The sequence below is a fragment of the Podarcis erhardii genome (genome assembly GCF_964252035.2).
Source record: "Podarcis erhardii genome assembly, chromosome: 2".
Classification (NCBI taxonomy): domain Eukaryota; kingdom Metazoa; phylum Chordata; class Lepidosauria; order Squamata; family Lacertidae; genus Podarcis; species Podarcis erhardii.
The window spans coordinates 69,252,428-69,264,727 of record NC_138498.1 but is presented as its reverse complement, the minus strand read 5'-3'; the positions used below and the strand labels follow the sequence as shown (position 1 = coordinate 69,264,727).

The 12,300-nt window shown below is 46.8% G+C and overlaps 2 protein-coding genes across 2 annotated transcripts in view; both read left to right on the top strand.

Annotated features, from left to right (window-relative positions):
- The window catches only part of GPRIN1 (G protein regulated inducer of neurite outgrowth 1), a 28,044-nt gene extending 16,434 nt beyond the window's left edge, over window positions 1–11,610 (top strand). Inside the window, exon 2 of the mRNA XM_081850230.1 lies at window positions 5,784–11,610. Coding sequence (XP_081706356.1) covers window positions 5,835–7,598 — 1,764 coding nt within the window. The 5' untranslated portion in view covers window positions 5,784–5,834 and the 3' untranslated portion in view covers window positions 7,599–11,610. The remainder of the gene's footprint in view (window positions 1–5,783) is intronic.
- The window catches only part of KIAA1191, a 263,656-nt gene that overhangs the window by 81,284 nt on the left and 170,072 nt on the right, over window positions 1–12,300 (top strand). The window lies entirely within an intron of this gene.

Below are 12,300 nucleotides of genomic sequence, written 5' to 3'. Positions count from 1 at the left end.
TCACATTACAGTGAAGTAGTTGTTCTTTTGAGAAGCCACTTAACTGTTTGGGTGTAGCTTAGAAACAGAATTTGTTGTTATTATTCATAGAACTGTGGATTTTTAGAGTTGGAAGGGACCCCAAGGGTGATTTAGTCCAACCCCTGCAACGCAGGACAACTGCTGAAGAAGAGGCTTCTCTTTGTATGACAGGCCCCTTTTGGTCGAGTGGAGGCAGCCAGCAAGCGCAGCTGGCAAACCCCATCCCCCAAATAAACACACCCATCCCACAGTGGCTAGTTTACATGGATAGCTACCTTTCCAAGATCCAATGAGAATGACTTCATTGTAAACCTCTACAATGGCTTGCTAACTGGAAGTGAGGCTGAAACCTTTTCCAAAAGTGACTTATTTCCAAACATCAAGCCTGAGGCACTGCAGATGATCTTTATGAGAGCCTTTGCAAACCGTGTATGGAATCTTCCTGGAGCACTCTTATATGGTGCCAGTGTCCTTTGAAACTCCATATCCCCAGATTTTTGAAGGTTTATTGCCAATAGGGAATCTCCTTATTAACAGGGAATGATTTTTCCCACTCTGCCGTGTCAATGACTTCCAGATTGCTGACACACAAAATCCAAATCCATAAAATCACAAGATGCGTCCTTCCACACTTGAGAGACAAGCGGCAGCCAACAGATATAGAATTAATTGCTGAGAAATAAGATGAGCATTGGCACCATCAAAACTGAATAAGAGATGTAGTTTAGCCTCCAAGGTGACCTGTTTGCCAATAATAATAATAATAATACCAGTCTCCATTACAATCTGATTCCAGAACTTGTGTACGTAATTACTTCCCACCACATATGCTAGTATGTTCCTCATTCCTTGTACCTCACAGCCCTGCCAGCGTAAAATCCAAAGTTTTAATTATTTTTTCCTGGTGGATCTCTAGGACAGCCTCGTAAATATTGTGTTGTTTGCTACAATGTTATGTTTGTGCTTTTATATTGTAAACTGCCCTGGAATCCTCAGATGAAGGGCGGTATAGAAATTTAATAAATGAAATGTGTAAATGTAACAGCAGTTCAAATGCTATTTTTGTTGTCATCTTGCGATTCCTGCATTTTAGGGGGTTGGACTAGATGGCCTTTAGGGTTCCTTCCAACTCTACAACTCTATGAATCTATTATTATTTCCCATCTTCCAGGATGGCAGTCCAGCTCCCCCCCCCCCAAAAAAATCTTCATTTCTTCAATTAAAAAGGCATAATTCTTCCTATTAATTAATTAATTTTAAAGGTGTTATCTGTTTTAATTAAAAAGCTGGAAAACTAGTCCAGGAAGGGGATAGAAGAGCTGGGTTTGTTCCGTGACAAGTGTCAGCGTTTTAGCCCTCTGCACAGCTGTCTCCTGCGGCAAACTCCTGGAACCTCTTTCCTCAGAGCTCAATTCAGCAGGGAGGATGGTTTAATTAAACAAAACACAGCAAGGTTGTACCTCAAATTATGCATGTTTGTACACAGCCTTTGTTTCCAAGTCTAGGATTGGTGCCTACATTTTGCTTTGTTTACATGGCAGAGAAATCCACTTATGCAAATTAAGCACATCTGCACATACATGTGCTGTCACTGGTTGTGGAGAGGTGTGCTGTTAGAGAAAGTAAAAGACAACCAGAAGGTAACAAGCAGGTTCTCCTTTTTGCAAGGGGAAGCCAAACTACTGTGTCTCACTCTTGCCATGTCTGAAGGAAAATCTAAGTGTGTGCTAGAATGTTTTAACTCAGGCCACATTTACACCATACAGTACATTTAAAACACTATGATCCCACTTGTCTCTAAAATATCCTGGGAAGTGTGGCTTGTTAAAGGGGCTGAGCAGTGTTAGGAGAACCCTATTCCTCTCCCAGAGCTACAGTTCGCAGAGTTCCCTGTGAAGAGGGATTGTCCATTAAACCATTCTGAGAATTGTTACTCAGCGGAGAATAGGGGTCTCCTAATAACTCTCAGCACCCTTAAAAAACTGCAGTTCCTAGAATTATTGAGAGGGGAGCCGTGGCTGCTTCAAATGGTATCTGTGGAGAAGCAGCACACAAAGAAATGTATGTATTAACCGTGGTTGTGTGTGTGTGTACCATAATGCTTTAAGTGTGTGGTGTAAATGTGGCCTCAGTCTCACAATTTCCCTTCCAGTACTACTATATCCAGGGCTGCCGATCAGAAGGTCGGTGGTTCGAATCTGCACAATGGAGTGATCTCCCATTGTTCTATCCTAGCTTCTGCCAACCTAGCAGTTTGAAAACATACCAGTGCAAGTAGATAAATAGTTACTGCTGTGGCAGGAAGGTAAAAGGTGTTTCCGTGGGCTCTGGTTTCTGTCACGGTGTTCTGTTGCACCAGAAATGGTTTAGTCATGCTGGCCACATGATCCAGAAAGCTGTCTGTGGACAAACACCGGCTCCCTCGGTCTGAAAGCGAGATGAGCGCTGCAACCCCATAGTCACCTTTGACTGGACTTAACCATCCAGGGGTCCTTTACCTTTACCCTTACCTTATTCCATGTGATTGGAATATGGTACTGGTTACAAAATTCCTGAAAATCAATCTTCCATTCTTCCTTCCTAAAGTAAGTTTATAGTCCTCACTGCTGCAAAGATAGACTTGAAAGTGCATGGGCAACACCTGGTAAAATTGGAAAAGCCAGAAAGTGGATCATTGGTATTCCCAGCGGATCATTGGTATTCCCAGTGGGCTTTCATTATCCCACATAGCTCCTTGTCCTTATGATCAGCAGAAGACATTACTTGACTAAGCAAATATATGCAAGCATCTACAATTTGCAAATGAATATGCAGATGAAGCACACATTTATATTTTGGCAACTCCCCTCCCAACCGTATTTTCTAAGTGCAATTGAAAATGTAATTCTGTTCCAGTGTAGCAATATGCCTTTGGAGAGCTTCATTTATTGGCAGGCCTTTGCTCTTACTCTGGCAGTCTCTGTAGATGGACTGGAGCCTCTGCCTCTATTTTTCTTAGGCAAGGATGTCCACTTGGGTTGCAATTGCATGTACTTGAGTTGTGTTTGCATGTATTTGGGTTATATCCAACTCTAGAGAGACTACTGGAGCCAAGAAGATAGGCCTGCCAGAAAAGGAGATGTCCAAAGGCTTAGTGCTTATTTCTAGAAAGTGGCACCAAATAATAATATTTTTTTGCAGAGTGCATGCCAGTCCTATCCTTTGCCCATAATAAATGTGGATGGAAGGGAAATAACTAATGCACAGAGAGATGAAGGGAGGGTTCATAACATGTCCACTAGCAGGAGAAGTTTTAGATTAAGTTTGGGGATCCTTTGGTCTTCCAGATGTGGCTGAACTACAACTCCCATCATCCCTGGCCATTGGCCACGATTGCCGGGACTGCTAGAAGTTGTAGCTCAGCAACATCTGGAGGATCAAGGGTTCCCCAAACCTGGTAAGTGGCAAGAGCAGGGCCCTCAGACACTCACACAGGGGAGTCCTCCTGGGCAGCAGAGCAGTCCTTTTGAGGCTTCAGGCCCTGCCCCAGGCCAGATGGTAAGTGGCAAGAGCAGGTTGAACCTTCTGCTACAATTTTTATAATTTCTGTTTTCTTCCTTTCCGTTCTTTTTGGGGAGGTGTGGAATTGAAGTTATAATATGTCTTTGTTTATATTATATTTTCAGGCTGTTTTACTCCTGCAGTTGCCATGGCCAAGGCTCTAAGCAATCTCAAAAGTATTCCCATAGAGTTTGCAGCATCTTCTAATGGGTGGGTGCCGGCAGTTGATTATATGTGGTTACAATGGGATTTCTACTATTTGCTTGCTGTTAACACACCACCTCCAAACCAAATGTCTCTTCTCCGTTGTCGCCATGGAATCTCTGCAGGCTTTGGTGCCAGAATATATGTGCACAAATCATGTGGCCAGCCTGTGTGTGCAAATGTTGCAGGAGATTATCACAGCAGCTGGCAGTTTAGTTAGAGGCATGCAATTTGCTTGTGTCACTGGAATGACTATAGACCTGATCTTGTTCATTCACTTATAAGGCTATTTTTTTGGCGGGGATGTGGAATCAAGTTTCTTGAATTGTGACACGGCTGAGCAGCTTTCAAATCTCTTAACTTCCTCCACCAAATCTCCCACCCAATTAGCTGAATGAATCAGCTGCTACCCTTTGAATATATGATTGTCCATATGTGATGGATACTTCCTGTACCATTCAGGCAAAGGTGGCTACAGTCTAGGGACTAATGTTGTAATGTGGCTACAAGGCTGAGTTGTGAATGAGGAAACCACTAGTCAAAATCCTGCCTCTGCCATGTATTTAGTATATGACCTTAGGGGAACTAATGTTCTCTTAGCTTCAGCTTCCGACCTGTAAAATGAGGATAACAGTACTGATCTACCTTAGTGGATGAAATAGTGTATGTTAGCTCAGTTGGTTAGGGCATGGTGCTGATAACACCAAGGACGCAGGTTCGATCCCCATATGGGTCACCTGCATATTCCTGCATTGCAGGGGGTTGGACTAAATAACCCATCGGGGGGCGGGGGCTTCCAACTATGAAGTTCTTAGGGTGGTATTGAACTACATTTTACTCAGAGCAGACTCATTGAAATAAATGAACATGACTACAAAACCCTGAGTTACCCAAGAAGAGGGACTGATTGTTAAACCATTCTGAGAACTGTAGTTTTGTGCGGGGAATGGGAGTCTCCTCTAACAACTCTCACTATACTTAACAAACTATAGTTCCCAGGATTCTTTGGGGGAAGCCACAACTGTTTAAAGTGAAATGACACTGCTTTAAACGTTCAGTGCTGATGAGGCCTTACATTCAAGAGGCGACACATTAGAGAACATAGGGCAAAAATGAGCCTTCTCTTTGTTATTTGATGCACCTCCACCCTAAAAATCTCAGAAGTTGTAGAAATAGTTCAGCTATTATGCAAAGGAGTATATAATGAATTGACCAAGTAAACTGTGCACTACCTGGATTTAGCACAAAGGTGGCATGGAAGGGAGGAAGAGAAATAAGAAGGGATAGAGGGGTAAAGGGTTGTGGAGAATTGGAAGTCTGTGGACAAGGAGCAGTAGCCGTGGGAGATGGGCCCAGATCCACAATTCTAAGGGCGCTTCCAAGACTATTGTGCTCTCAGGTGGGATTAAATCACTCACCAAAAAAGTCAGGTTGCCCATTTCCAGTTGATTGGGATGTCTGGCACAACAAATTTGCTTCCCTCAAAAGTTTTGGCAGTAAGAAAAGTGATGGGAATGTACTGGAATGTGTAGGATGGTGCTTGGTAACATCCCCACCAAAAATGGAGCGAATGCTCTTGAAATAGCATATCACCTCCCTGCAAACAAATCAGAATAGACGCTCAATAAATGGGTTTTCTGAAAGTGCCCTGTTGCTCCATATCCTAATCTGAGGGGAAAAAAGCCACCTTCCTGGTTCCCAAACCCTCCCAAGGAAATGCCTGCCTGTTTTCCAAGCTCTTTCTCTGCAGATATGAAGACTAGAAACTTGCTTTTTAAAAACACCCCCAACATCCTTCTGAGAATCTTCAGGATTCCAAATTCTTTTTCAGCTACTAGATCCTGTGCTTGTGTCTTAAGCCCGCACATGTGCCAGATACACCTAGAGTATACCAGGGCACCTTAGACACAAAAGGCTCCAAACATGAATAGCTTCGAGTTGATGGTGTGTTTGAGTGAGTTTCCAGCATAGGCATAACTTTACTGTGTCCCCCCATCCCTTTTTATCTCCCCTTTTAGAGTCCTCCAAGAGAGGTGCATGGAATAGCATGGCAGAAGTTTCGTCTCGAGATGGGCAGTGCTAAGCAGCCAGAGGCGTTGCAGTTGCTGAAGCAAGATGCAGTTCCAGAAGATGCTCCCCAGCCCAGCAGCAGCTTACCTTGCAGTCAGGAGAAAGACAGCTGTCTCCAACACACCCGATGTGACGGAGGAGATCTCACCATGAGGAACTGCTGTGTGAATGACCTTGGCACCAAAGACGGCAGCCAAGAAGACACCATGGTGGACAACCCAGACCAGAAGGAGAAGGCGCCAGCTGTAGCCACAAAGCCTTCCATGGAACTAGTCACTGACACAGGTACCGTGGTTCTGAAAGATGCAACGGCTGGAGGAACCACCTTGGAAGAGGACGGGGAACGAGCAGCCCATCATGACTTGCGGCACAACAGTAAGCAGGGCTCAAGCTGCAGGGATCTTCCCAGTAGCTTATCCAATACCTGCAACCCTCTGGAAAGTAAAGCTGTTCCTGGAGATGTCGGTACGCATCTCCCGGCAGAGCCCTGCCTAAAGGCAACCAACAAGGACCCTTCCAGTGCACCAGCCTCCCTGAAACATGTGGCATTTATTGAACCAACCAAAAAAACCGCTGAGGCTGAGAGCATCCAAGCAGGAGCAGCACATTCCGAAGGGGGTCCTGCACTTCCCACGTGCCTGAAAAACACAAGCCAAGGACATCCAGGTGCCTCCAAGGGAGATATATCACACTTCAGCAGTGATGTCTGTGAAGCAGCGGACCACTTGAGTGAAGGACACAGAGGTCCCCTCACATCAGAAGCTCCCAAGGAGTTTACTCAAGACCCCTTGGCAGCTGAAGCCACATCAGGGAAGTCAGGCAGACCAGCGACAGAAACAGACCAGTTGGGGAACCATAGCAGGGAAGTGAGGTTCCCTGCTCCGGAGGCTAACACAGCTGGGAACTCCAGTAGAGTGCCAGGAAACCCTGTGGCTGCCGTTCCTCATGAAGCCAAGGGCACATCAGGTGAGTCACAAACAACCCCAGGTGAAGCCACCGAGGAGGCGGAAGGGCTCAGAGAAGTGACACCCTCTGAGTCCAAGGGTCAAAACCAAGCTCAGGAACAACAAACACCAGAAATGACCAGTGTGGCTGTGAGTGAGGAGCGCACAACAGACGTCGAGAAGAGGTCTGTGGAACTTCTCACCCAAACCTGCTCACTTGAGGTCACTCCCCCCCAGCATGACGCTGGGACTCAAGTTGACAATCGCGTGTCTTTGGTGTCGGTGGCCGTCAGCCCCATCAACCCGCCCGACGGCTCCTCGGCTTTCACTTTCCACACAAGGGGCTTGGGGGCCTCCTCTCTGAAGAGCCCTGGCCCGGAGCAGAAGCCAGCCAAGAGAGATGCAGAGATGCAGGTGTCCATCCCGGTGGAGACCAGGTCCGTGGCCACTGGGCCCATGACTCCCGTGACCAAATCTCCCCAAGCGTCCTACCCTGAGGTGCACGTGAAAGGGGCCCAGGAGGAGGCGCCCGAGCCGGTGCGGGAGGTCAGCTGGGATGAGAAGGGCATGACATGGGAAGTGTACGGTGCCTCCATGGAGGTGGAGGTGCTGGGCATGGCCATCCAGAAGCACCTGGAGAAGCAGATTGAAGAGCATGGCCGGCAAATGGTGATGACACCGCAGAGCACCCGTGCCAGCTCCATCAAGGGGGCTCCCCCCAAGGGGGAGGTCAAGAGGCAGCCCAGCGTCTTCAGGGCACTCCTGCAGAATGTGCGGCGGCCCCGCTGCTGCTCCCGAGGAGGACCCACTGTGGAGTGAAGGGGGGGCCCGAGCCAACTCTAGGGTTCTCTTATAGCAGTTGGAACGTGCAAATGTTACGTAGTTTCTCAGGCAATGTGTGGGACGGTCCCTTTTGAATCTCTCGAGTCCCCAGGGTTACGGCGCTCAACACCCCTGATGTCTCCTGGAAATGCAGGCCAAGCCCTATATATTACAAGCAAATAGCACCTTGCCCAGTTCTGAAGCACTTGACATGTCTCAGCCAGCAGCGCTTACACTGCCACGCATGCTTGGCAGTGCCGCTTTGCAACCTGGGACATGTAGTCTTCACAGTGCCAAGCTCAGATGATTATATGCAGGGCTCTCAGCAACTTGTCTGTTTGGTACAGACTGGAGACGGCTCTCAGACATTTTGGAGACCCATGTTTGGGAAAGCCTGGTGTAGTGTTTGTGGAGATCACTGTACTAGCAGTATCCTATCTTGGGTCTAGAATGGATTAGTAGTAGGGGCTGCCAAATCACAGCTTTTAGAGAACATATGCATAGTTTGGGATTCCCCCCTCCCAGTGCCAATAGGTTAAGAAATAGTCTGAAATCTTCACAATTATTTCTAGAAGTACAGTATATGTTTTAACTTAGGGGCAGCAGCATGGTAGCATTCTGAAGGTGATTTTGGCTGAATGATCATGTGTCAGGTCTTGAGAAAGCCATCCAACTGAACAACTTTAAACAAAATAAGCAAGTTCACCTAATATCATTCAGTTGCATAATTTTATGGTGCCCACAGAACTTGAGTGTTCTTGATGTGGAGATTGGTCGTTTACATTGCACAGAATATAACAAGTTTGGGGCATTTTAGAATCATAGAATTGTAGAGTTGGAAGGGACCCCTGAGGGGCATCTAGTCCAACCTCCCCCCAGTTGCAGGAATCAAAGCTAAATAATCCCTGACAGGAGAGAGTCCACTGCCTTTTGAGTCCAGCACCAGACTGCCTTCCCTATTGTAAAGGACCATTTCAAGAGAAAGCAGGGGCTGGGAGAAAAGTGCAATAAGAGTAACCAGGCTCATCCTAGTGCAGGAGAGAATCTGGATGAAATATATAATCTCTTCTTAATTACACTCTCGACCTTTGCCTGCAGCCCTGCAAGTCTGTTCAAGGCAGGTCCCTCCGATCCCTCCATTCCCTTTGCTAGAGGGCCCTGCTGAGTCCCAGTGGTGGCATCTTGCATTACAGGCTGATGCTGCCACCCGACCAACTTGCCTGAGAAACTAATAATGTGGAAGGTCCCGCGTCCTTGTGTGCGAGAGTGTGGCTCGATGCGTGCTCTGGCTTGTGTGCATGTGAGCGTGCGTGTCATAGCCTCTTTTCCTGTCAATGCTATTCCCCTGCCCCCCGGGAGCAAAGAGGCCTGTTGCCATCAGAAACGTGGCTAATTTTTATGTTCCTGACTTTTTCAAGAGATCTGGGGTGGGGTGGGGTATTTTATTCATATGTGTTGGAATATGGGGGCTTTTACAAAACACTCTTTACTCTGTTGTGTTTACTCTAAATCAGGTTCTTGTTTCTCTGAAGGTGTCTTGAAGATGCTGATTTCCTTTTCCTGCCTCCCCCATTCCCCGCCCCCTCCCAACAATATTTTATGCATTGGGATTTGGGGGTTTTGTGGCTTTCACCCCTAAGAAATGAAATCTGTGAAGGTATAGATGAGAGATTATTTGACACTGTGTAAAAAGAGAGCAGGGGACACTTGCATGGTGGAAACCAAGACTTGTTTTTTGGAGGGGAGCTCCTTCCTCCAGAGTAGCTGCACTAGGTACACCTCCTTCAAGGATGTTTTCAGTTATGAAATGTAGTGCCAAAAACTGACGCCCACACTCACTTTTGATAGAGTTGGAGAGCACCTCTGCTGTTTGTAGTACTACCCTGATTTTGCCAGAAGACTTCGTGTTGATTTCTGTTTACAAGTCTCCTCACCTCTCTGTGAATTATAGTTTCCAAAGTTTTTTTTATCTGGCTGGGCTTCTGTGTCTTTAACCATTGCCCAGAAGGAGGACATTTGGGTTCAGCTTTTCCCAGTGTGCATCTAAGGCAAGCAGGATGGGAGTTTTCAGCCAAATTTCCTCCTCAAGGAACAACCCCACTTAAAAACAAAAAAACAAAAAGCAGTTCTACTATAAATGCAGGTGCTAGGAAGTTTGGGGCTTTCCCCCCACAGAGGGGCAGAATTTATGTCCTTTTAGTGGTGACAACATTCAGCATCCTAACTGCAACACTGTGAAGAGAGGATCTAGGCCCGAAGTATCTCACTGTTCCTCAGTGCTTTCTTAGATCTGGGATGAGGGCCCTGCTTCCCTCCAGGTGTTGTTAGACTACGTCCCATCATCCTAGACCACTGGCTTTGATGGATGGGCATGATGGGAGATGAGGTCCAAAGCCAGCTGGACGCACACAGGTTTAGCATTCTGCTCTTGCAATGCAGATTGGCCAACATGGTGAAGCTGACCAACATGCTAGAAAGTTCTGATGGAGCTGGTGGCTGTGGGGCTTTTCCTTCTATTGCCATCCCATTCAGCTGGGAAGGGCTTGCCTTAAATCTGGATTGCCCCTAGGCAGCACAGGCCAGCGGTATCGTGCAGATCTTGGGAGAGAGAACTTTTTTCCACAAACAAAGAACCACACTGTTGGCTCTTTAAAAGGACCTGTGTGTACCAATACAGATGGAGAAGAGACAGAGTGTGCTTGTCTGCTGTCTGCAAGAAGAGGTACGACTTCCAGCTGTTCTCTCTCGAGGGTGTACTGTACGATCTCCACCTCAACCAGGTTCCAGTGAGTGGTATCGATGTGCTGGTTCACTTGGCCGACACAAGCATTTGTGCCAAATTCAGTTCAAGGCACTTCCACAAATGGAACAGGGGAAAGAACTGGTTCAATACTGTCATTGTATTAGCAAGAGCTCTGCCTGCCCAAACCTAGCACTGAATCAGTCTATTGCAGTTCCCCTTTGGGAATAAGTAGACATGTACAGGAACTGACCATAGAGGGGTTTCTACAGTGCCCAGTGCTCACAAGTAGCCTTCCAGTTGCAAGACATGGGAGCCAAGCCCTGTAAGAGTTTAGGTGCCTTGTGGATCTGGCATGCTAGTAGGTCTACACACAGAGAAACTTGAGTTTCTGGCACCAGCATTCTTCTTAAGAGGGACTTGGCCAACTCTGCAGCGCTATGCTGCAAGAGGCACATCTAGAACCATGCAAGTGAGGAGCTGGGAAGAGGCATCCCATCTGAGAAATGTCAGGCCACAAGGTGCAGGCATCTGCACCCAAACCTGCATCCAACTGCTGGCAGCATCCCCGGGATGTAGGATGCTGAGCATGTAGACAGTACCACCCCCACCCCCACCCCAGGTTACTGGGGCCATTCACAGAACTGCCGAGGACCCTTCCCATTCCTATGCCCTGCCTTGTGTGCTGTTCTCAGTATGGTGTTCACGTGCCATATGGATCTATAGTACCAAGCAATGATGAGTTGTTGACAGTAACTTTGCCTTTTGGTTTCTCGCCCCCTCCCTTTCTTTATTTGTTTAGGGTACAAACTTGTAAAACTGGCTGTTGGATAATAAAAATTTTCTCCAAAAAAAAAAGCACCCACCTCAGTATGCCCCCTGCCCAAGAGGGCTTTATTTGTGTTTGTCAAGGGCTTTGGAGGGGAGAAAGGTTGTTTTCTTCGCAGTCTGTTGCCAGCTCAGAACAGGTTCGCTCTACTGTGGGGTGGGGGTGGGGGAACTACACTGCAGTGCTACATGGATGGGCTTTCACAAAGCTACATCTTGGTGGCTTGTAAAAGGGGCTGAGATCTGTGGTCCTCCCCATATCCAGGCTTGCTGGATCTTTTATCAGGGACAGTTCAAGCCTTTTTGCTGCCTGGGGTGGAGCCCTCTTCCCATCAAGGTGCATAATGACCAAAGCCAGCCAAGTAATTTTGGCACCTGAGGCAGAAAACCCCACAAGCGTCTGACTGTCTATGGGAGTAAAAGTAAAGTCTTAATAAATAACATTTTGCTGCTCTTTCATAGTAACTAAAATCAGTTCCCTGAATGGCTGCCTCAGAAGCATTACCTTCAGGTAGGTGTAAGTCTGTTGGCACAGCTGAAGAAAATGCTTGTGTCCTGGCAGCTTAGATGGTGATAAAAGCTCAGAGACCATGGCTTTGTACACCTTTGCATATCTTAGAACGCATCCATTCATTCACCTGTTCATCTGGATGCTGTTTGTTTGTCTGAGCAGCTTCAGCATCTTACCGTGGTTTCCCACTATAATAATTCCAGACTGAGGGAAACGCTCCCTCATTTGCTGAATATATATTGGGAAGGTACACATGCTTCACACAGCCATGCAAATGGTAAACCAATTCAAAGCCTACTTCAGAAAGCATTGACTATGGGCTGAAGGGTGGGGGAAAGGGTTTATCTGTTAACCAAACAGACTCACAATGCCCGTCAAGCAAAAAGCAGAGGAGAGGCACCCTTCTAGTTTTGCAATCATTAATATGTTTGCCATTTGACTGGGCAATATACTTTTCTCCTAACCCAGCATCTTCCTTACAGTCCTGAAGAGGTGATACCTTAGGCAGATCCTGGATCTTGCTCCAAAGTTTCCCCCCATTTGCTTCTCCATGAACCCAACCACATGTCAAAGGCACTGCAAATAACCTGCAAAGCAGCTGCAAGTTAGCTGGTGATCAG